The sequence below is a fragment of the Haliotis rubra genome, unplaced genomic scaffold (assembly GCF_003918875.1).
Source record: "Haliotis rubra isolate DU_JTF1 unplaced genomic scaffold, ASM391887v1 Scf634, whole genome shotgun sequence".
Taxonomy (NCBI): domain Eukaryota; kingdom Metazoa; phylum Mollusca; class Gastropoda; order Lepetellida; family Haliotidae; genus Haliotis; species Haliotis rubra.
Genome location: NW_025767340.1, coordinates 388,035 through 414,672, shown reverse-complemented (window position 1 = coordinate 414,672; position 26,638 = coordinate 388,035). Strand labels below are relative to the sequence as shown.

General features: G+C 40.3%; 1 protein-coding gene across 1 annotated transcript in view; it reads left to right on the top strand.

The window, feature by feature from the left end:
• Window positions 1–8,045: 8,045 nt before the first annotated feature.
• The window catches only part of LOC124256662 (lactase-phlorizin hydrolase-like), a 36,045-nt gene continuing 17,452 nt past the window's right edge, over window positions 8,046–26,638 (top strand). The window contains exons 1-4 of the mRNA XM_046690637.1: window positions 8,046–8,205; window positions 10,969–11,099; window positions 11,954–12,211; window positions 12,654–12,837. Coding sequence (XP_046546593.1) covers window positions 8,046–8,205; window positions 10,969–11,099; window positions 11,954–12,211; window positions 12,654–12,837 — 733 coding nt within the window. The remainder of the gene's footprint in view (window positions 8,206–10,968; window positions 11,100–11,953; window positions 12,212–12,653; window positions 12,838–26,638) is intronic.

The following is a 26,638-nucleotide window of genomic DNA, read 5'->3' as shown; positions in this document are numbered from 1 at the left end:
GTCACAATATGGCTAATGTACTGAAGTACTGAAATTGTCACTCACTCGGTCATAGACAGCATCCACTGGTATTTCTCGTGATGGAACAGCTTGCATTAACCTTGAATTAGGTTCTGAGCCATCGTGGACAAAAATAAAGAAGGCTGTGAGGGAGGGGGAGGGTTTCATTAATGTCGACTCTTGTATTATGAGAAACACGATGTTTCGGAGTGTTATTTTACATTTGAAGAAGTAAATGTCATTCAAAGCTGCAAAATGAATATTTGCAAAATATATTTTTTCCAAACCAGTTAATTTCATTAACTTGATTTTATCCAATACACTGAACATGCATGATGTGGTACATAAATATCACATCGATTATCCAGCATTTCATTCCTTTATCCAAAATATGGCCCTTCATTAAATGTAAAATACGCTCGATACCCGACGATTAGAAATGTCATTATTTTGTGTGCACATTTAATCTATAGAGACCCTATTACGTAGATCGATGTTCATGGTGTTGATGACTTGGTTTTCTGGTCCAAACTTAGTAACAGACCGCCGTAATAAAGCTGACTTATCGCTAGGTGCGGCGTTAAACAACAATCAAGCTGCTAATGTATACAGGTGTATATTCGCCATACAGCAAGCAGGTGGACCGTTGTGTGGCAGTACAAACCTTTTCACCCAAACCTTGCCACCCGATTAAACAATGGAAGTCATGAATATCCTCTATAACCAGCAGTTGACCAGCCATCTTCCACCAGGGAAGTCATGAATATCCTCTATGACCAGCAGTTGACCAGCCATCTTCCACCAGGGAAGTCATGAATATCCTCTATGACCAGCAGTTGACCAGCCATCTTCTACCAGAGAAGTCATGAATATCCTCTATGACCAGCAGTTGACCAGCCATCTACTACCAGAGAAGTCATGAATATCCTCTATAACCAGCAGTTGACCAGCCATCTTCTACCAGAGAAGTCATGAATATCCTCTAGCAGTTGACCAGCCATCTATGAATCATGAATATCCTCTATAACCAGCAGTTGACCAGCCATCTTCTACCAGAGAAGTCATGAATATCCTCTATAACCAGCAGTTGATCCAGCCATCTACTACCAGAGAAGTCATGAATATCCTCTATAACCAGCAGTTGACCAGCCATCTTCTACCAGAGAAGTCATGAATATCCTCTATAACCAGCAGTTGACCAGCCATCTACTACCAGAGAAGTCATGAATATCCTCTATAACCAGCAGTTGACCAGCCATCTTCTACCAGAGAGTCATGAATATCCTCTATAACCAGCAGTTGACCAGCCATCTTCTACCAGAGAGTCATGAATATCCTCTATAACCAGCAGTTGACCAGCCATCTTCTGCCAGAGAAGTCATGAATATCCTCTATAACCAGCAGTTGACCAGCCATCTACTACCAGAGAAGTCATGAATATCCTCTATAACCAGCAGTTGACCAGCCATCTTCTACCAGAGAAGTCATGAATATCCTCTATAACCAGCAGTTGACCAGCCATCTACTACCAGAGAAGTCATGAATATCCTCTATAACCAGCAGTTGACCAGCCATCTTCTACCAGAGAAGTCATGAATATCCTCTGTAACCAGCAGTTGACCAGCCATCTACTACCAGAGAAGTCATGAATATCCTCTATAACCAGCAGTTGACCAGCCATCTACTACCAGAGAAGTCATGAATATCCTCTATAACCAGCAGTTGACCAGCCATCTTCTACCAGAGAAGTCATGAATATCCTCTATAACCAGCAGTTGACCATCCATCTTCTACCAGAGAAGTCATGAATATCCTCTATAACCAGCAGTTGACCAGCCATCTTCTACCAGAGAAGTCATGAATATCCTCTATAACCAGCAGTTGACCAGCCATCTACTACCAGAGAAGTCATGAATATCCTCTATGACCAGCAGTTGACCAGCCATCTTCTACCAGAGAAGTCATGAATATCCTCTATAACCAGCAGTTGACCAGCCATCTTCTACCAGAGAAGTCATGAATATCCTCTATAACCAGCAGTTGACCAGCCATCTTCTACCAGAGAAGTCATGAATATCCTCTATAACCAGCAGTTGACCAGCCATCTTCTACCAGAGAAGTCATGAATATCCTCTATAACCAGCAGTTGACCAGCCATCTTCTACCAGAGAAGTCATGAATATCCTCTATAACCAGCAGTTGACCAGCCATCTACTACCAGAGAAGTCATGAATATCCTCTATAACCAGCAGTTGACCAGCCATCTTCTACCAGAGAAGTCATGAATATCCTCTATAACCAGCAGTTGACCATCCATCTTCTACCAAAGATATGCGACGATTCATTATGAGGTGTACAGGTATCATTGGAAAAAATATCATGAAAATGAAATTATTGTGATTTACCATTTGCGTGCCTGTCTCTTGTTGGAAGTGGCTGTGTGGTTCCACGTGTGTGGTTCCACGTGTGTGGTTCCACGTGTGTGGTTCCACGTGTGTGGTTCCACGTGTGTGGTTCCAGGTGTGTGGTTCCACGTGTGTGGTTCCACGTGTGTGGTTCCAGGTGTGTTGTTCCACTTTGTGGTTCCACGTGTGTGGTTCCACGTGTGTGGTTCCACGTGTGTGGTTCCACGTGCGTGGTTCCAAGTGTTGTCGGCCTGGATATCGCGATACGGGGAATTGAATGTCTACATATCGCCATTGTCCACACTGTCGCTACTGTAGCAGCACAGGCTCCAACTATAGGAGCTGTTGGGTAGAACGTATTGCAAGCCGTTTTCATCATTATTAAGAAAATTGTTTAATGATATTGATAATGTATTGAAGATATCGGAAAATAATTGAACATATCTTTAATTAATTTCTGATATCTGAAAGAGAATCACTCATATCGTAAATATTGCTACTGATATATCAAGATAATATTTCGTGATATCTCTAAATGTGTTCAAGATATCAATAAAACTATGGCGATCATAATGTATTTAATTGTATGAGGAATTTATTATATTCAATATCTTCAAATAATTTATACATAACCACAAATGCATTACTCCGTTAGCGATATCTTCAAATCAATTAGAGATATCTTTTATTCAGATATGTATAGATTGCATGTGTTTCATTCAGGACATCTAAAATCAAATTTAAGATACCACTAAAGATTTTGAAGATATCTTTAAAACAATTATTGATATCTATAATACAAGTACCAGTGAAAACGGATACAGTATGCTTTTCAGGGAAACATGCTATGATTTTTCAGGATTTCTAATTTAGTCTAACTATGCGTCAGTCAGTCAGTCAGTCAGTCTGCCGAGTGTAAAATATTATACCATAACCTGTTTAATTTAATAACATCTATGAAAGATAAACATAGTTATGACGAATGTCTCTAGTTTTGTTGTTCAGTGTGAAACCGAAACAGACAGTTAACCCCGCTGCGCCGTCATCATGCTCAACTGCTCAGTGAAGATTCAACGGTCACCAACGTTTCACATACCATGAAACTATGGAATGCCAAAAGGGGCATTGTCGAAACAGAGAAAATGTGACTCATACTTCATTGACAGTGTCGATTTTTATGTTTGCTGATATTGATGACACACGTTACACGATATTTGGCTGATATTTTATGACACACATTACTCGATATGTTCGCTGATATTCCATCTTTATTTGCACTTAAGAGGCCACGGGCCTATGGTACATGTATGCAGACATTATTATTATTAGGCAGTAGAGAGTACATTTTTCTGTATAGAGAAACATTGACATTTTTTCTATATGCTTCTTCCTAAAATAAGTTAATAGAGATATAAATTTATAAATATTATGATGAACAAAGTAATATTTCTTAATATACGTATTTCTCACAGTGCGGTCGACTGGACAGACACACAGAAAATTATATTCATCTCAATTAGATTCAAATCACACATTTTACATATTCTATCTTCTTTTTCTATTCCAATACATCTACCTGTCTCTATAAACAAATCATGGGATGAGCAACGAAATTTTTTTAAGCGTGATTCTATATTTTCGAACATTCAAAGATGATAAATAGGTTTCATTGTATATAGATTGCTTAAGCATTCTGTCATAAAAAACATTTATTTGATACAGGTAATTGGTCAAGCCAGTTCTGGAGATATATATCTTGTAACCTTTGTTTAATGGATATGAAAACAATTGGATGTGAATCTATGCACTGTTCTAGCCATACATACTATCCCAAAAGAGAAACGTATATGCCAGAAATCTGTTGCGAAAATGTTGTATTTTAAAACATGTATAACTCGTCCACAAATAGACTTTAGTGCATGAATTTTTACATCAGTTTAGAAGAAGGAAATGTCTATACTACCAAGTGGATAATTTGAGGAAACGTTGAGCGCGATGGTGACGACGTAGCACGGTCCCGACGTCGGGTCTCCTGGCTCTCAGTCCAATCTCTCTCAACCTGTTCCATACATTTTGACCGGATATCCTCCAAAGTCCAGGCACCCTGGCTGTTGTGCTCCCACCCGTGGCAGTACGATCACGCAAATGTAGTACCCGGATGTACCGATCTTGGGCTGCAGTGGTGACTCATGGTCTGCCTCTGCGGGGACGGTAATTTGTTGTGAACGGTTGGTTCTAACGAACTGCAAGCCGTGATATCGTGCCCAGACTAATATTCAGACGCCTGGCAACAGAAGATTGGTAATCTCCTGAGTGCATTCTTTCAATGGCGACGTTCCGTGTCGCAACGTCAAGACGTGGCGTTGTGATTTGACCTTGAAACGCCTTCAAAACGAATGCCGATTTCCGAAGGTAATCTGGATTTTTATAGCCAGACAGTGCATGCTCTTTGCTGCACAATTTCAACTGAAAGGTGATTTTTGTTGCGTTGTGGCGATGCCTTTTTAATCCTTGTAAGAAATCTCATCAAAATCAACATTTTCAGGTGAAGTCGATTTTTCACTTGTGCAAATGTGTAAAATCATGTTACCAACACTTGCATTATATATTCTGACGATTGTTTGAACACAATAAATAATTAATAGATTGTTAAAATATACAAAACGCCTATGCGTTTCTTTTGGGGGATAGTATATTACGAAACCAGTAGAAAATAGTAAATTTTTAACATCTGTGACCCAATTACGTTTTTCATTTCTATCGTACAAAAACTATCATATTGTAACATTTTGGGGTATTCTGTAAGATGGCATATTTAAGATTTTTAACCAATATTTTAATACATTATACTTTCACTTTTCATTCAACCACATGGAAATCTACCACATTCATCATAAACCATTATGTTTGAAGCAGCAACTTTCACACCGAGAAATCTTTTAATTGAATACAAATGTACTTTTTCTAGTGTATCAAATGTTTGGAGACCCAAAATCTCAGAACCATATAGAAGTATGGGACTAATCTTAGCATCAAAAATTTTAAAAAATGATTTGTGTGACAAGTCACCTGAAATATAAATATATCTAATAATACCAGTTAGTATTTTCTTTGCTTGCATCGATGCATTCTGACATGTAAGGGCCACGATAGGTGGTTTGTAAAGTAAACTCCTAAGTATTCGTAAGACGTAGTTGTTTCTAGCCATTCACATTTGTAATACCATTTCTTGTTTGCAGTAAATATACTTTCATTCTTGACCACAATTATTTTAGTTTCATCTCTATTTACGGTTAGTTTCCATTCATTGCAGTATTTTTCTAAATCGTTTATCTCTGCTTGTAATCCGCGGATAGTGCTAGAGAAAAGAATGATATCTTCAGACAATAATAGAAGAAATAGCTGTAATATATATGGATGTACCTGAATACCATTTGAGCAGTGTTGTATGAATCTGTATTGCTAGTTCATTTATAGAGAAAGTAAATAACAATGGGTTCAATATACAACCTTGTCTTACGCCTATTTGGCTCACAAACGTTTCAGATATTCCATTATTGTTTCTCACACACATCTTTACGTTATCATAAATACTTCTTAAAAGTTTAAGGAATGATTATCTAGAAGATTCCATAACTTTTTTCTGTGAACAGAGTCGAAAGCCTTTGCAAAGTCTACAAAGAGAACATACAATATGGTACCTTTCTTATTTAAATATTTCTGTTTTAGTGAGGTGAAATTTGGTAACGTCGTGCTTGAGAATATTTCGCTCATATGACGACGTGCATGCGTGTGTATACATGTGTATGTGCGGCTGCTTGTACTAGCCCAGACTTAGCTGGTTTCATAGTGCTAGCCCACTGAGATACCATGCCGCAGTGAAGCATGAATACCCCACTCAGACACATTATACTGATTCCGAGCCGACCAGTCCTTGCTGACCCATTAATGCCGAGCGCCAAACAGGGACCAACAAGTACCTTATTTTAACGTCTTTTGGTATGACGCTGCCGGGGATCGAACCCGCGACCTTCCGTTCTCCGTGCGGACGCTCTAACCACTACACCACGGAGGCGGTCTTCTGTATAAGTGAATGTAAAACAAATATGTTGTCAGTAGTAGTATATCCTTTCCTAAAACCAGCTTGGGATTCGGTTATCTCATCAAGGATTCTGCCCAGAATACTAAACGTATATATATAATGGCAGTGAATATTTAACTAAGTACACTCAGAAGAATAATGCATCTATAATTTTTAGTATGATTTTTATCACTATGCTTATGAATGGGTACAATTATACCAACCGACCATGAATGTGGAAAAAACCCAGTCTCAAGAATGACATTAAACAATAATTCAAGAGGCGTGCCTAAAATATCTGATGAGTGTAAGAAACATTCGGAGATATTCAGGGTGATTTGTTCTGCTTCAAATGTCTAATACTATTTAGGAATTCTCTCTCGAGTTATTGGAGTGTCACGTATGTCATTTGTCATTTGTCATTGAGTCATTTATATCACACGTTTGATAATTATTCTCATCGCACTGCCTTGCTGACTGTATGATTATCCATGGCATCATAAGTTTCAGATGTTGGAAACAATTCTTTAAAATGAGAAAACCATTCGTTGATTTCAATGTCATTTGTTTGTCTGGCTTTCCCATTCACATTTTTCATAAAACGACAATAAACCCATAAAGGGACAGAACTTAAACCGTGATGGCTTAGTTTATGATCAAATGATCAAATTTGAGGTTTGAAATACAAGAAACATTTTAATTTACTTTTTTTTACTGACACAAACAAATAAGAAATTATGGCAACAATTTTATTAGTCTGTTTATACTCATAATTGTATACGCCAACTCTAAAATTTCGTGCGACCAGCCGTTTGGCAGCCACATTCCATCTAAGGTCAAGGTCATTTGTAAAATGTGTCACGTGACAGATTTTACGCGGTGTACTGGCAAATCCGCCTACATGGGTTCGTATGCTTTGGCTATTGACCAATCAGAATTCGACATATTAATTTATCTAAACGGTAATAATGGCTGATATTGATGACACATTACTCGATATTTGGCTAACGTCATTGAAATATATTGCATGGTTTGATGGCAGGGTTTCATAACCGACGCAGAGCATCTCTAGGCGAAAGCTAAACATGATCGTGGAGTTAAGTCTCGGTTCACACTGAAAATGTTGATGAGGAGCGGACCCATGAATTTCCTGAACGTAGATGCAGTAATATAACTGGAATACAACACGGATACCTTCGGACAAGAACCAAGCTGATACGCAACGTCCGAGATAACCTGTATTGAGACATACTGCCCTAGTAGGTAACCTTGTAACGCATCTCCTGAGGTTGGTCATTACTGTGTTGCTGTCTCCGCATCGGGGTCCGCCTTAATGTACACAACAACACAGACATGTCCTTCACCTCGGGGACGTCACACACGCGGACCATACTGTTTCCTCTCACACTTACAAGGAAAGTGTTCACGGAGTCATTTTGTCGAATTCAGTGACGGAATCTGGACTGACCTTTTTTCATAATACTATTATGTTTCTGTTTTCTGCCATATAATAGATTTAGAAGAAAGTTTTGAAAGTGTGTATTGTAGAGCGTAGAGCAATGGATGTTGTTGCTGTGACGTGGATGCTGTTGTTACTCAGTGGATGCTGCTACAGTCGTCCCCACGAAGACGAGTTTTATTTTGGGACGTTCCCGGATGACTTTGTGTGGAGCACAGCCACAGCTGCCTATCAGATAGAAGGAGCGTGGCGAGACGATGGTACGTTAAATACTTCAATATTCTATGGTATCAAATAGTGGACATCAAGGGCGTGGCGAGACGATGGTACGTTAAATACTTCAATATTCTATGGTATCAAATAGTGGACATCAAGGACGTGGCGAGACGATGGTACGTTAAATACTTCAATATTCTATGGTATCAAATGGTGGACATCAAGGGCGTGGCGAGACGATGGTACGTTAAATACTTCAATATTCTATGGTATCAAATGGTGGACATCAAGGGCGTGGCGAGACGATGGTACGTTAAATACTTCAATATTCTATGGTATCAAATAGTGGACATCAAGGGCGTGGCGAGACGATGGTACGTTAAATACTTCAATATTCTATTGTATCAAATAGTGGACATCAAGGGCGTGGCGAGACGATGGTACGTGAAATACTTCAATATTCTATTGTATCAAATAGTGGACATCAAGGGCGTGGCGAGACGATGGTACGTTAAATACTTCAATATTCTATTGTATCAAATAGTGGACATCAAGGGGCGTGGCGAGACGGTGGTACGTTAAATACTTCAATATTCTATGGTATCAAATAGTGGACATCAAGGGCGTGGCGAGACGATGGTACGTTAAATACTTCAATATTCTATGGTATCAAATACTGGGCATCAAGGGCGTGGCGAGACGATGGTACGTTAAATACTTCAATATTTTATTGTATCAAATAGTGGACATCAAGGGCGTGGCGAGACGATGGTACGTTAAATACTTCAATATTCTATTGTATCAAATAGTGGACATCAAGAGGCGTGGCGAGACGATGGTACGTTAAATACTTCAATATTCTATGGTATCAAATAGTGGACATCAAGGACGTGGCGAGACGATGGTACGTTAAATACTTCAATATTTTATTGTATCAAATAGTGGACATCAAGAGGCGTGGCGAGACGATGGTACGTTAAATATTTCAATATTCTATTGTATCAAATAGTGGACATCAAGAGGCGTGGCGAGACGATGGTACGTTAAATACTTCAATATTCTATGGTATCAAATAGTGGATATCAAGGGCGTGGCGAGACGATGGTACGTTAAATACTTCAATATTCTATTGTATCAAATAGTGGACATCAAGAGGCGTGGCGAGACGATGGTACGTTAAATACTTCAATATTCTATGGTATCAAATAGTGGATATCAAGGGCGTGGCGAGACGATGGTACGTTAAATATTTCAATATTCTATTGTATCAAATAGTGGACATCAAGAGGCGTGGCGAGACGATGGTACGTTAAATACTTCAATATTCTATGGTATCAAATAGTGGATATCAAGGGCGTGGCGAGACGATGGTACGTTAAATACTTCAATATTCTATTGTATCAAATAGTGGACATCAAGAGGCGTGGCGAGACGATGGTACGTTAAATACTTCAATATTCTATGGTATCAAATAGTGGATATCAAGGGCGTGGCGAGACGATGGTACGTTAAATACTTCAATATTCTATTGTATCAAATAGTGGACATCAAGAGGCGTGGCGAGACGATGGTACGTTAAATACTTCAATATTCTATGGTATCAAATAGTGGATATCAAGGGCGTGGCGAGACGATGGTACGTTAAATACTTCAATATTCTATGGTATCAAATAGTGGATATCAAGGGCGTGGCGAGACGATGGTACGTTAGATACTTCAATATTCTATTGTATCAAATAGTGGACATCAAGGGCGTGGCGAGACGATGGTACGTTAAATGCTTCAATATTCTATGGTATCAAATAGTGGATATCAAGGGCGTGGCGAGACGATGGTACGTTAAATACTTCAATATTCTATTGTATCAAATAGTGGACATCAAGAGGCGTGGCGAGACGATGGTACGTTAAATACTTCAATATTCTATTGTATCAAATAGTGGATATCAAGGGCGTGGCGAGACGATGGTACGTTAAATACTTCAATATTCTATGGTATCAAATAGTGGACATCAAGGGCGTGGCGAGAGGATGGTACGTTAAATACTTCAATATTCTATTGTATCAAATAGTGGACATCAAGAGGCGTGACGAGACGATGGTACGTTAAATACTTCAATATTCTATTGTATCAAATAGTGGACATCAAGGGCGCGGCGAGGAGGTGGTACGTTAAATGCTACAATATTCTATTGTATCAAATAGTGGATAGTGTTGTCGCTTGTGTGAACCAATGAACTTGATATTACGATGCGTTAAATATTCAGATGTGTTCATGGAATGCTGACAAGCTCCATTCATAGATAGAATGTTTTCTTGCTCAATACAATACCGACAGCCGTGTACAATAAGTATCGAGGTGTGTGTTTGGCTACTGCCTGTTTATGACACGGAGGGCCGCCATGTGGTGCTATGTGTCTAACGGGACGGGTCTCTCAAGCTAAACTTGTCTGCAGTTTCTAAAGGTACTTCCTCCGACAACATTATATCTTAAACATCGAGTATTTTGAAAATGACACCTTAGTAAACCACCATTACAATTATAACGAACAGAAGGAGATAACGAAGTATTCTTTTGGGTCCCGTCTGCTTGCTGAAGGTTCGAATCGAAATGTGTATAACTACCTACGGTCATTATACACTACCATTATAGGCCCCAGTGAGGATCATATGACAGTTGTCTGCTGAGTATAAGAGATTGTTACCATCATTATATTTTGATCAATTATATAGTTTTCAAATAGGTTCAAGGCATTTGTATTTTAGTATCATAGTAACATTGTTGTACAGTGGATATGCTTGGTACAGGGAAAGGTGCGAGCATCTGGGACATGTACGTGCGTCGCCCTGGCAACATCGACGACGGCAGTACTGGGGACATCGCGTGCGACAGCTACCACAAATACAAGGAAGATGTGCAGCTGCTGAAATCACTGGGGGTGAGTGAGTGAGTGAGTGAGTGAGTGGATGAACCAGATTGTATTCGTCAATCACATTTATGAAGTATTGAGTGGGTGGGGCAATACTGCAGCATTTACTGGGATGGGATGGAAATAGTCACGTCATTTCAATCAGAAGATCCCAGAATTAGGGCCATGTCACACATGTGTGGGAAATGAACATTTGCCCATTGGTGTTTCGACAGTACATCAGTTTTAGCCTGTATTTCAAGAACAACGCAATACATGGAGATATTGGCACTTCGTCGTAACCGCTGACAATCAAGGTGTAATTTGTTTTGGAGTATTTGCCGTTTTTCGAGTCGAGACTAACATGGCCGCTTCATTCTACGCCAAAGTAAACACTACTGGCCAGAAAAGCAATATGCAATACGTCTGACAGATACACGATGACTCCAGGTGAACAGGGATAAGGTTGTCTGACTCCATTTACAGAGTTGTGTCCCTTAGGTGTTCCAGAAACCGATGATTGTATCTTAGATTCCCCACTATGTTGCTTTGTTGTCAGCACCATATCTGTGCTCACAGGTTTCACCTAACTGGTCACCGTCAAATGCCTGTTTCCGACCCTCCGTCCACAAATCATTGACACTAAGATGCCTTTTCAAACAAAACTTATTCGTGTTGTTAATGTTTTAGTTTTATGACAAGCTGTATACCGAACGCTTCACGAGCTCCAGTTTCATCATATCAAGTAACTGTGCTTGTAACATCTCAAAGATGTAGTTTTCCTAAAGGTTTATGAATACGCAACTTCAGATCCATGTTAAGGACGTCTGGACTGTTATTGAAGTAAGTGTGCTCTACCGACTCTCTGTTCAATGATGATGTAGGTATCCCACTACCGGTTCTCTATATCCTGGCCGCGGGTGATGCCTTCTGGTAGAAACGACACCATCAACAGCCTTGGTTTGGAGTACTACAACAACCTGATTGACGAGCTGCTGGCTAACGGTATCCAGCCCATGGTGACCCTCTACCACTGGGACCTCCCGGAGAGTCTGGAAGAACATGGTGGCTGGTTAAACGAGGACACGGCGGAGCTGTTCACGGAGTATGCCAGGTTGTGTTTCCAGTCGTTCGGGGACAGGGTAAGACTTGAAGCCGTTTTGGTCAACTATGGAATTTTTTCGTGACTATTCACTCTCAAAACGATCGATTGAAGCAGACATTTTGTTACACGCTGACATGCAAAAGACAGCATACGCACAACTGACCCGACTAAATAATTACAAACATATTCACAATTTGTTTGGCTGAAACACGACAAACATCATGTTAAAGACACAACTAGTATACTTGCATCAGGCACATCACCAGTAAATAACCGCCACTTGTTTGGTAGATTTAGACACTATTACACTTGGGTGTCTGAGATGGATTAGCCTAATGGTGGAAATGTTTCATGGTCGTCTATAATATTTGAAACCAGTTCTTGGAGCTGGGATATGACTAAAAGGGTAAAACGTCAACCCAGGCACTCCCTCTCCCGACCACCCGTGTGTCTATACTACTTCCTGTATGGTACTGTAGGTCAAGTTCTGGATCACTCTCAACGAGCCCTGGGTTGTCGCCTGGCACGGTTATGGGATTGCAGAGAAGGCTCCAGGGCGATGGGGACCTGGGACGTACACCTACATCGCCGGTCACAACCTCATCAAGGCCCACGTAAACGCCTACCACCTCTACGACAAGGCCTTCAGACCCACACAGAAAGGTAGGCACAGATTCAACAAACGCCTATCAGTGGTTATAAACCCACACAGAAAGGTAGACACACACTCAACAAACGCCTATCAGTGGTAATAAACCCACACAGAAAGGTAGACACTCACTCAACAAACGCCTATCTGTGGTTATAAACCCACACAGAAAGGTAGACACTCACTCAACAAACGCCTATCTGTGGTTATAAACCCAAACAGAAAGGTAGGCACTCACTCAACAAAGGCCTATCAGTGGTGATAAAGCCACACAGAAAGGTAGACACTCACTCAACAAACGCCTATCTGTGGTTATAAACCCAAACAGAAAGGTAGGCACTCACTCAACAAACGCCTATCAGTGGTTATAAACCCACACAGAAAAGTAGACACTCACTCAACAAACGCCTATCTGTGGTTATAAACCCAAACAGAAAGGTAGGCACTCACTCAACAAACGCCTATCAGTGGTGATAAAGCCACACAGAAAGGTAGACACACACTCAACAAACGCCTATCTGTGGTTATAAACCCAAACAGAAAGGTAGGCACGGACTCAACAAACGCCTATCAGTGGTTATAAACCCACACGGAAAGGTAGGCACACACTCAACAAACGCCTATCTGTGGTTATAAACCCACACAGAAAGGTAGACACTCACTCAACAAACGCCTATCAGTGGTTATAAACCCACACAGAAAGGTAGGCACTCACTCAACAAACGCCTATCAGTGGTTATAAACCCACACAGAAAGGTAGACACACACTCAACAAACGCCTATCAGTGGTTATAAACCCACACAGAAAGGTAGGCACACACTCAACAAACGCCTATCAGTGGTTATAAACCCACACAGAAAGGTAGGCACACACTCAACAAACGCCTATCTGTGGTTATAAACCCACACAGAAAGGTAGGCACGGACTCAACAAACGCCTATCAGTGGTTATAAACCCACACAGAAAGGTAGGCACAGATTCAACAAACGCTTATCACTAGTTATAAGCCCACACAGAAAGGTAGGCACACACTCAACAAACGCCTATCTGTGGTTATAAACCCACACAGAAAGGTAGGCACACACTCAACAAACGCCTATCAGTGGTTATAAACCCACACAGAAAGGTAGGCACACACTCAACAAACGCCTATCAGTGGTTATAAACCCACACAGAAAGGTAGGCACACACTCAACAAACGCCTATCAGTGGTTATAAACCCACACAGAAAGGTAGGCACACACTCAACAAACGCCTATCAGTGGTTATAAACCCACACAGAAAGGTAGGCACACACTCAACAAACGCCTATCAGTGGTTATAAACCCACACAGAAAGGTAGGCACACACTCAACAAACGCCTATCAGTGGTTATAAACCCACACAGAAAGGTAGGCACAGACTCAACAAACGCCTATCAGTGGTTATAAACCCACACAGAAAGGTAGGCACACACTCAACAAACGCCTATCAGTGGTTATAAACCCACACAGAAAGGTAGGCACACACTCAACAAACGCCTATCTGTGGTTATAAACCCACACAGAAAGGTAGGCACACACTCAACAAACGCCTATCACTGGTTATAAACCCACACAGAAAGGTAGGCACACACACTCAACAAACGCCTATCAGTGGTTATAAACCCACACAGAAAGGTAGGCACTCACTCAACAAACGCCTATCAGTGGTTATAAACCCACACAGAAAGGTAGACACTCACTCAACAAACGCCTATCAGTGGTTATAAACCCACACAGAAAGGTAGGCACACACTCAACAAACGCCTATCAGTGGTTATAAACCCACACAGAAAGGTAGGCACACACTCAACAAACGCCTATCAGTGGTTATAAATCCACACAGAAACGTAGGCACAAACTCAACAAACGCCTATCAGTGGTTATAAACCCACACAGAAAGGTAGGCACAGAGTCAACAAACGCCTATCAGTGGTTATAAACCCACACAGAAAAGTAGGCACTCACTCAACAAACGCCTATCTGTGGTTATAAACCCAAACAGAAAGGTAGACACACACTCAGCAAACGCCTATCTGTGGTAATAAACCCACACAGAAAGGTAGACACTCACTCAGCAAACGCCTATCAGTGGTTATAAACCCACACAGAAAGGTAGACACTCACTCAACAAACGCCTATCAGTGGTTATAAACCCACACAGAAAAGTAGACACTCACTCAACAAACGCCTATCTGTGGTTATAAACCCAAACAGAAAGGTAGGCACACACTCAACAAACGCCTATCAGTGGTGATAAAGCCACACAGAAAGGTAGACACACACTCAACAAACGCCTATCTGTGGTTATAAACCCACACAGAAAGGTAGGCACTCACTCAACAAACGCCTATCAGTGGTTATAAACCCACACAGAAAGGTAGGCACACACTCAACAAACGCCTATCTGTGGTTATAAACCCACACAGAAAGGTAGGCACACACTCAACAAACGCCTATCTGTGGTTATAAACCCACACAGAAAGGTAGGCACTCACTCAACAAACGCCTATCAGTGGTTATAAACCCACACAGAAAGGTAGGCACACACTCAACAAACGCCTATCAGTGGTTATAAACCCACACAGAAAGGTAGGCACACACTCAACAAACGCCTATCAGTGGTTATAAACCCACACAGAAAGGTAGGCACACACTCAACAAACGCCTATCTGTGGTTATAAACCCACACAGAAAGGTAGGCACACACTCAACAAACGCCTATCAGTGGTTATAAACCCACACAGAAAGGTAGGCACACACTCAACAAACGCCTATCAGTGGTTATAAACCCACACAGAAAGGTAGGCACACACTCAACAAACGCCTATCAGTGGTTATAAACCCACACAGAAAGGTAGGCACACACTCAACAAACGCCTATCAGTGGTTATAAACCCACACAGAAAGGTAGGCACACACTCAACAAACGCCTATCAGTGGTTATAAACCCACACAGAAAGGTAGGCACAGACTCAACAAACGCCTATCTGTGGTTATAAACCCACACAGAAAGGTAGGCACAGATTCAACAAACGCCTATCTGTGGCTATAAACCCACACAGAAAGGTAGGCACACACTCAACAAACGCCTATCTGTGGTTATAAACCCACACAGAAGAAGGTAGGCACACACTCAACAAACGCCTATCAGTGGTTATAAACCCACACAGAAAGGTAGGCACCTCACTCAACAAACGCCTATCTGTGGTTATAAACCCACACAGAAAGGTAGGCACACCACTCAACAAACGCCTATCAGTGGTTATAAACCCACACAGAAAGGTAGGCACTCACTCCAGCAAACGCCTATCGGTGGTTATAAACCCGCACAGAAAAGTAGGCACAAACTCAACAAACGCCTATCAGTGGTTATAAACCCACACATGAAAGCAGTAGGCACAGAGTCAACAAACGCCTATCAGTGGTTATAAACCCACACAGAAAGGTAGGCACTTCACTCAACAAACGCCCTATCGGTGGTTATAAAACCCAAACAGAAAGGTGGTGATACTACACTCAGCAAACGCCTCATTCGTGGTAATAAAAGCCACACGAAGGTAGAAACACACTCAGCAAACGCACTATCGAGTGGTTTATAAACCCACACAGAAAGTAGACACTCACTCAACAAACGCCTATCCGGTGGTTATAGAGCCCAATACGCGAAGGTAGACACTCACTCAACAAACGCCTATCTGTGGTTATAAACCCACACACAAGAACACTCAGCAAACGGTAGGTGGTTACACACTCAACAAACGCCTATCTGTGGTTATAAACCCACACAGAAAGGTAGGCACACTCAACAAACGCCTATCCCGGTGGTTATAAACCCACACGCCAGCGACGCCTCTGTGGTTATAAGCCCACAGAAGGTAGGCACACACTCAACAAACGCCTATCCCACACACAGTGGTTATAAACCCACACAGAAAAGGTAGGCACACACTCAACAAAACGCCTATCTGTGGTTATAAACCCACACAGAAAGGTGAGGCGCACACTCAACAAACGCCAATCGGTGGTTTACGCCGAGCGCCGACACACAGAAACGGTAGAGCACTTTTCACTCAACAAACGCCTATCAAGCATCGTTTATAAACCCACACAGAAGGGTAGGCACACTCCAACAAACGCCTATCGGTGGTTATAAACCCGCACACAGAAAGAGTAGGCACACACTCAACAAACGCCTATCTGTGGTTATAAACCCACACAGAAAGGTAGGCACACACTCAACAAACGCCTATCTGTGGTTATAAACCCACACAGAAAGGTAGGCACACACTCAACAAACGCCTATCAGTGGTTATAAACCCACACAGAAAGGTAGGCACACACTCAACAAACGCTATCTGTGGTTTATGAAACCCACACACACACAGAAGGTAGAGGCACACACTCAACAAACGCCCATCAGTGGTTATAAACCCACACAGAAAGGTAGGCACTCACTCAACAAACGCCTATCAGTGGTTATAAACCCACACAGAAAGGTAGGCACAGATTCAACAAACGCCTATCTGTGTTTATAAATACGCCGAATCTGCAATGAAGACACTCGTCATAATATTTGACAATAAAAGCCTGTGCCTGTTCGTGTGTGAGTGTGCGTGTGCGTGTGCGTGTACGTTATTGCGTATATAAACTCTGTCAAAAAGAAACGCAACCCCTGTATTTTAGAGATTTTTGATCTGAAGTTTTAGGACGACACGGCATTTTATTATTTAAGACAGAAGTCTGAAATTTGGCAGAATAATAACCCAGATGGGCATGTTTAAAATTGTCATTTCAAAAGTCATCTCACAGACACCAGTTTGTCACCAGGGGCGTCTTTCTCAGTATCTCGTATGAGCACCACGCGCTGCAATCACTGCACGGCATCTCCTTGGACAAGAACGGATAAGACGCCGGATTCTTTCCTGGGGAATGGCTCTCCACTCCTCCTGCAGTGCAACGGCGAGCTGTTGCAGCGTCTGTGGCGGCGGCTGACGTTGACGTACGCGTCGATCAGAGTATCCACAGGTGTTCAATAGGGTTGAGGTCTGGTGATTTAGAGGGTCATGGCAAGACATTGACGTTGGAATTCTGCAGAAAGTTCATTGTTGCACGTGCAGTATGAGGCCAGGCGTTGTCCCGTTGAAAAATCTGTGTCTGTTGGTCAATAATCGGGAGAAGGTGAAGCTCTAACACGTGGTTGATGTAACGTTGGGCTGTCAGGTTCCCTGGAACGATCACCAAGTCTGATTTCTGGTTGTATGAGATGGTTCCCCAAACCATGACGCTTTCTCCGCCAAATCTGTCCACCTGTCGGACGCAGATGGGCGCAAAACGTTATGACGTCTCCTATACAGACGCTGTCTTCCGTCGTGACGTTGCAAAAGAAAACGTGATTCATCAGAAAACCAGATTCGCCTCCAGTTTTGTAAAGTCCGTATCCTTACGTTGTTGCACCACCTGAGTCGTCGGCGTCGATGTAGGGGGCGTAGTACAGGTCCAACAACTGGTCTACAGGCACGTAAACCCGCTTCTTTCAGACGGTTCCTAATCGTTTTGAGCTGACACTCTCCTCAAACCTGGTATTTGTGTGGCAGTCACGGTTGGTAGGGCATGCCGATTACGCAGGTGATGGACCCGGATGTACCGATCTTGAAGGGGTCGTGATTCTTGGCCTTCCACTTCTCAGGCGATCGTTGGTCAAATTGAAGTTGTTGTAGCGGCTCCAAAGTCGGGATATCGTTGTTTTGTGAACATTTAGGTGCCGTGCAACAGTTCCAAAACTTTCTCCGGCTTGAACACGACCAATGGCGATATTTCGGTCGGCAGCACTCAATCGTGGCATTTTAACACAGCTTTTCGGCGACAAATGAATGAATATAATACGGAAGCACATGGGCTTTTATACACCTACATTAACTGCCATTTTCATGATTTGCATGTGTTTTTGTGCGAAGTCACCATGAGGGTCATTTCATGCGTTGTGACGGAATAAGCAATAAAATACACTTATGCGTACAAATGCAGTTGTTTGGATGGTAATCTTCATTAATTACGTGTATCATTTCAATACATTCGAATAAAATTTAGTTTGGAAGCAATAACTTCATTCAAACGAATTTTTTCATATCTGAGGACAGGGTTGCGTTTCTTTTGACAGAGTTTATAGAAACAGACATAACGTTGAATAGGGCTTTCTTTGCTCTTGATACTAAATCTTCTATGCTTTTAGAAAAGTTCATTGTATGGGTAAACAGAAGACCAAGATATTTATAATGACTATTAATCTTAAGGTGTATCCCATTTAGTACCCACGTTTCATTTACGGATAACGAACCACCCCTTCTGAAAATGACAATATTTGTTTTGTCGTAATTAACCGATAACTTCCATTCTTTTGTGTAACGTCCCAAGATATTAAGTTGATTTTGTAGTCCTACAATAGTGTCTGAAACTAAAAATGACATCATCAGCAAAAGTAACATTAGTATTTCAATCATATATGGGAACATCTGAATACCATGTTTTCCATTTTAGCAATATCGTAATACAATTCATTAATGACAAAATGAAAATAACATTGGGCTTAAAAACATCCTTGTCTTAATCCGACTGGACAATCAAAATAATCTGTAAAATCATCACCACATCGCACACATGATTTTATATTAGAATACATATACATAGACTTTAAAACAGAATGCATTTTCCCTCGTAATCCGGTCTTTAGCAGACAATACCATAATTTGGAACGATCAACAGAATCGAAAGCTTTTTTAAAATCGACGAACGCTACATACAATTTGTGTTTTCGGCGTGAAAGACGTTTTTGAATTATTGCATGTAATGTAAAGATGTGATCTGAAGTAGAATAGTTTTTTCGAAAACCGGCCTGAGTTTCTGGGATTAAGTCCCGCATATTTGCCCAATTTGTTATTCTATTATTTAATAAAGTTGTGAATATTTTGCCCAGAATACTCATAAGTGAGATGCCTCTATAGTTGTCAGGATCATCAAATTTCCCCTTCTTATGAAGAGGAACAATAATTGAAGAAGACCAGCTAGTTGGAAACATACCATTATCAAATAGTCTATTGAAACATTTTATCAGAAATGGCATGATTACGAATTCCGAACATTTTATCATTTCTATGATGATATGATCAGGACCCGCCGTTTTCCCGTTTTTTAAATGTGAAATAGCATTGGATATTTCATTTTTCTGATATTGGTGATTTTAGAATACATTTATCCACATCCATGTAACATTCTGATGGTGAACTAACCATGTCATTTAAAACATCGTTATCTTGATCGATATCAAATACAGACTCTGTTTGAGAATATTTTCTTAAAATGCATTAGCCATTCAGTTTTGGGAATAGAATTTTGATGGTGCGGTCAGTTTTGTAAGAAGCGTATTTCTCTCCAGAATTTAGAAGGACATTTGATCGAGCTGTTGAGTCTGTTTTGCCTTTGTTTGCAAAATTTAGATTTAAATCTCCTACAGCAATTTTTAAACTTATTTCATTTTGCAATATTGCGTTCTATTCGAAACTGTGCGTTTACACCGAAATGCTCTGAGGGCCTTATGGGCATCACGCCTCGCTGATTTGCATTCCGCATTCAGTTGGGGCGTTCTATTACTGTTAGCATGTTTAACATTAACCTTTTTCTTCATACACTCGGACGAGATTAAAATCATATGTACAAATTCATCAATAGTACCATCAATGTCAATATCAAGCATTGTATGTAAATGTTGATAACAGGACAACATTTTATCAGATAAATTATCGACAAAGTATTTACATAGCGAATCATTCCAAACAATCTTTCTTTATCATAACAACCATCGGTCAGTTCATTTTCATTGTGTACATGTGGAAATTTACAAGTCAACTCCAGTGGGAAATGGTCTGAGTCAATGCGATCTCCAATGTTAAACATCTCAATATACTAGAAAAACATGTGAAGAGATGATATAATCGTTCACGCTCGAGCCCTGATGATTACAAAAGTATATTCTCCAAGCATATCTCCAAAAGCTCTGCCATTGACAATAAACAATTGAAGTGCATAACACATATCTAATAAAATACGACCAAAACTATTTACAACTTTATCATGCGATTTGCGGTCATCGAGTGGGGTATCCGCTTCTTCACTATATATTTTTAGATGCTCATTTCCGATGTCATCATCAAAACTAACGTAATGGTTATTTCGCTCGCCTGTGCGAGCATTCATATCTCCACAGAGTATTGTGAATGAATCACTGATGTCTGGAAGGGTTTCTATAAGAAACTGTTCGATTTGTTCAATGTTACATTTATAATCTCTGTTAGAATAGTACGGGGAACCCAGGGGTGGGATATAAGTGCATAGTAAGTTGATATCTTTTGCAACTGAAAATAACTTTTTAGGCAGTTTCAAGAAGATCAAATTGTCAACTACTGGGGATAGTAAGGTGCACACTTTGCTTATAGAATGGTGGATACAAACACATACACCACCAGAAAGTCTACCACAACCAGATAGCTTTACTGCTGGGCTATAGAAAACGTCATAACCGTCCAACCAATTCATATTTGACATGTCGATAACAAACGTCTCAACAAGGCATATTATTTTGAATTTCCGAAGATGTACTAAAAATTCACAGTCGTTTATTTTGTCCCTCAAACCGTTAACGTTCCAACACAAAAGGGAGAGAGTGGTATTGTCAGTCACGAGATCACTCTCGGAGTTAGTACTTGCGGTGTAATCGTCGATAGGTCCTTGTGAGATAATAACCGGGCCTTGGCCGCTGCCCTATGGGCGTGCCACACGAGAAGGCGTCTTGCTTATGTTGCGTGAGGAGTCGGTCGCTGGTTGCCGCTTGCGTTGACGTGTTTGAATCTGACTACGTGTGGACTCACTTGGATCTTCACGATCTACCGTTATGAGTTTGCCGTCTTTAAAGTATCCGAATTTACCAGTTTCCTTTAAGGGCTTGTAACTGTTTTCTCTGTCGTATCGTCAGGTCGCTGGAAATTCCAAGTCCATTCTCCTTGAGGACTGGTGTCGATTTCAGAGCTCGGACCTTATCATCTGATAGGGCGAGTTTCACAATGATGGGACGTGGTTTAGTTGCTTGTTGACGTTTAACGCCAAGGCGGTGTGCACGAATCACGTCAGAAGATTGCCATGTCTTAAAAGTCAAGTATTTGTCAAATGTAGACAATACAGTTTCTTTACATGCCATCGACTTCTCACCGTCAACTTCCGGAATACCATGTAGGAGGATGTTGTCACGTCGACTAAATGCCTCAAGTTTATCTAAATCGTCGTCAATTTTGGTCATACGTTCGTCAATGTAATCAACCTTTTCCGAAATGGCGTCAAAATCAGAATACATAGTCTCGCTAGTTTGTTTCAGGTTCTCTATATCCGACTTGATAAGGTTAACTGTTTCATCAAGTTTATCACACCTAGAAGAAATCGACTTCACATCTTCTTTCAACGATTTGATTTGATCACTCAGCTCGGACTTGTTGTCCTAAACACAGATATATGAGATGGCCCTTGAAACCATCCTGTCCTAAACACAGATACATGAGATGGCCCTTGAAACCATCCTGTCCTAAACACAGATACATGAGATGACCCTTGAAACCATTCTGTCCTAAACACATTTACATGAGATGGCCCTTGAAACCATCTTGTCGATAAGAAGAGCCAGCAGGGGGGATTCACTAAATCAAGACTGCCCTCGTTTACTGATGCCGAGAAACTGCGGAACAAAGGTAGGAGTCAGAGTATATATACAGATGTATGAATTGGTCCTTGAACCACCTTGTCCAGAACACAGATATATGAGATGGCCCTTGAAACCATCCTGTCCTAAACACAGATACATGAGATGGCCCTTGAAACCATCCTGTCCTAAACACAGATACATGAGATGGCCCTTGAAACCATCCTGTCCTGAACACAGATACATGAGATGACCCTTGAAACCATCCTGTCCTAAACACAGATACATGAGATGACCCTTGAAACCATCCTGTCCTAAACACAGATACATGAGATGGCCCTTGAAACCATCCTGTCCTAAACACAGATACATGAGATGACCCTTGAAACCATCCTGTCCTAAACACAGATACATGAGATGACCCTTTGAAACCACCCTGTCCTAAACACAGATACATGAGATGACCCTCGAAACCATCCTGTCCTAAACACAGATACATGAGATGGCCCTTGAAACCATCCTGTCCTGAACACAGATACATGAGATGGCCCTTGAAACCATCCTGTCCTGAACACAGATACATGAGATGGCCTCTTGAAACCATCCTGTCCTAAACACAGATACATGAGATGGCCCTTGAAACCATCCTGTCCTAAACACAGATACATGAGATGACCCTTGAAACCATCCTGTCCTTAACACAGATACATGAGATGGCCCTTGAAACCATCCTGTCCTAAACACAGATACATGAGATGGCCCTTGAAACCATCCTGTCCTAAACACAGATACATGAGATGGCCCTTGAAACCATCCTGTCCTGAACACAGATACATGAGATGACCCTTGAAACCATCCTGTCCTAAACACAGATATATGAGATGACCCTTGAAACCATCCTGTTCTTAACACAGATACATGAGATGGCCAGAGATGGCCCTTGAAACCATCCTGTCCTAAACACAGATGTATTGGGATGATAGTCGCTTCGTGTCAGTGTGTTATATTACATTAAATTTCAGTTGCTTGGAACACTCACTTTTGATTTTGTTAACTGCTTCGTGGTAACAGAAACAATAACCTACCCAGAGTCACCCACGCAGATGTCGGAAATGTGTGTGGCAAATGTGTGATTTATCATCAGTGTACATGATACCAATTTTAATGTTTTCTTAACCATTAGCCTGCTGAATTAATTTCAGCATAATGCGTTGTAAAGAGGGTGGGTGATTTCAGTCGGTGTGTCATTAATTAAGGGACAACTGAAAACATATTTGGCACATTAATACCAGATAGAAAAATGAACATTATTATCTAAAAATATGCTGATAATTTCAAACATACAGAGGTTAATGACAAGGCAAACATAAATAATGTAAATTTTCCTGAATTTACCTGAATTACTTGATTGACAGTGGAATGCATTTCATATACGGAACCTAAATAAATCGTTAAATTAGCGCAAACCGATTTCAATATTCGTATTTCCGATATCTCATAAATATCTGACTTCAAATTCGTATATTTATATCGGCAATTATCAGCGCGACGACTAATTAAAAAACATTTCTGAAAAAAATAATAATCGAAAACAAATCGTATTTTCGATGTGATCACATATTTTTTTTAAATGGCACTATTACGTTGATTCCAACGTGTCATGTCATGAAAATTGCAGAATAAAATACATGATTTATGAATATTCACGAGTCCTAATTAAAGTGTTATGGTTCATTATTTTCGACACAAGCCCACAGAAAACCAGTGTTGCACCGTGTCACACGTACGAAAAACAAACATGGCGCGCTTCGTCCAACCCCTACATAACATATTGCTATTTTGATAAGAACAAAGCTTACATGACTTACATGTATAAGCCCTGGCGAACGTTGAAGTATTTCTCATTCTACAAGTGTTTCATTTATCATTTTCAGTTTAATATGACCAGAGAAAAACGAAAATTAAGATCGCGAAATCTAACTTGTTTTCTGGTAAGTGCAAAGGTCACCGGTCGTGATGTCACAGACAGGGGTTGTCTGGTAAAAAATCTTTCGTTATTGAATACTAACAGTAAATTTGGAGATATTTCGTCTGGCAAACCCAAATTGAACACAAATCACTATTTAGAATGATTAATCATAGCTCACAGAAACAAACATTGTGTTTTTGACTATATAATCGGCATATCACGGAACCAGTTTGACGTTGTATGCTCCCGTGACACGGAAACAGAAGTCGATCAACACTCCACATGCAAGTTTCTCAGTATCTTTCATTTGAACATTTGTTGATATTAGGACCACCACTTTATTCTACACTGAATATGCAGATAAGAAACATATAATAGTTAGGCATGTTGATGCTAGTTTGTTAGTTTTTTAACTTTGTCCGACGCAACAACGTTTACAACCATCGGCCTCAACATCAGGTGCGCGGAAATGGGCGTGACAAAATTTGTGTTTCAAAATAACATTCATGCTCTTCTTATTGTGACAAAATATGATGCATGATACATATGTATTATATCATATACTAAAACATAGTATCAATTATATTTCACGTGAAATAAGGGATGATTTAATCAATTGTGTGTTCATAATACGTGTATGCCAAGTTTATAGTCTCACTTCAGAACAATTTGAATTACATATATAAATTTATGCATTAAATTAAAATGCTTGGTGAATACCGATGATATGTTTGTAATGCTTAATGTTTCACAGCTGGTTACAACTTTAAACATTTTCATATATTTTCATATGTTAATTGTTATTAATAATATGAATAGTATTTTGCTCTCCCAAGTGGTCATGGGTAAAGACATTAAGGATCTATCAATGCATTAGCAAAGTGTAACCAATTTTCAATTACTGTCTTTCAGTGATGTGGAAAACTAACAATTTTACATAATTATTTAATACAACTATACCATAAAATATATGGATAGATATTTCATATTATTTTGTGTATTTTCTTTCTATACAATATCTTGCTAAAATATACCTCAAATACAGATGGTGATGAACTATGTTTGTTTTCAACAGTACCTCTTTGTTTTGTGACATATATTCAATCACAAATAACTAGTGTCATTGATGCTGTTGCGGTAACAGTATATTTATCAGAAAATGTTATCATTTCATGAAAACAGAGACCAAATACATGTATTAAATTATATGGTCTCTGATGAAAAAGTCAACTGGCCTCATATTCTGCTAAAATTGACGTAAATAGAAACGATCTTACCTTAGTATCTTTTCCTGGTTTTTGGAGCAATGACATTTGACAATGTGAAATTGTGAAGTCAGTCAGTGTACTGAACTATCAAGGATTGTTGCTGTTTGGTGAAATGTCTCATAGTGATATTTGTAAACATAAAGATCTACTCACCGGCGGCAATATTGAGGCGAAAAAATAACAACTCCAGTTGATAACAGCTAACAGTAACCCATTGAAGGTGTCAATGGTCGTTTTCCAACTCGTGCATACTTTACCTCCATGGATGCCATGCCGTAAGTGCTTCCGGTTTCAACAAGGGTGGGTACAATTACAAATATTGTGATTATTTTTCATGATCTGTATTATTTAGGTATTGAATCGCTTTCTTAGAATGTATATGAGTTCAAATTCTGATTATGAACGTGTATTTTCTAACATCCGTCGTGTCTTGTCTCCTAAAAAACCCGCGAGTTTGGCCACGCCCTTACGCGTCACCCACGGCTGTCAACAATGTCAGTGTCGGAAGGTTTATCAAACAAAATCATTATATACTCGATAAATATGATATTTGTTTACAAAGACAATAACAGATACCGAATCAGACCATGCAATTAATTCCAACGAAATAATTGGATCTATCAAAAGGATGGCACACTTTTTTCGGTATCACGATGCATGTGGAGTTGTTTGTTTACCGCCGTTGCCATGATCCTTCCTATTTCATCCAATCGGCGATGTAACATTGAGATTGTTTTTGTTTATAACTAATTAAACCGAAAGTTACTAATTTTTAGAAAATATGAAACTTCAGTGTTTTCTCTTCACCAAAGAACAAA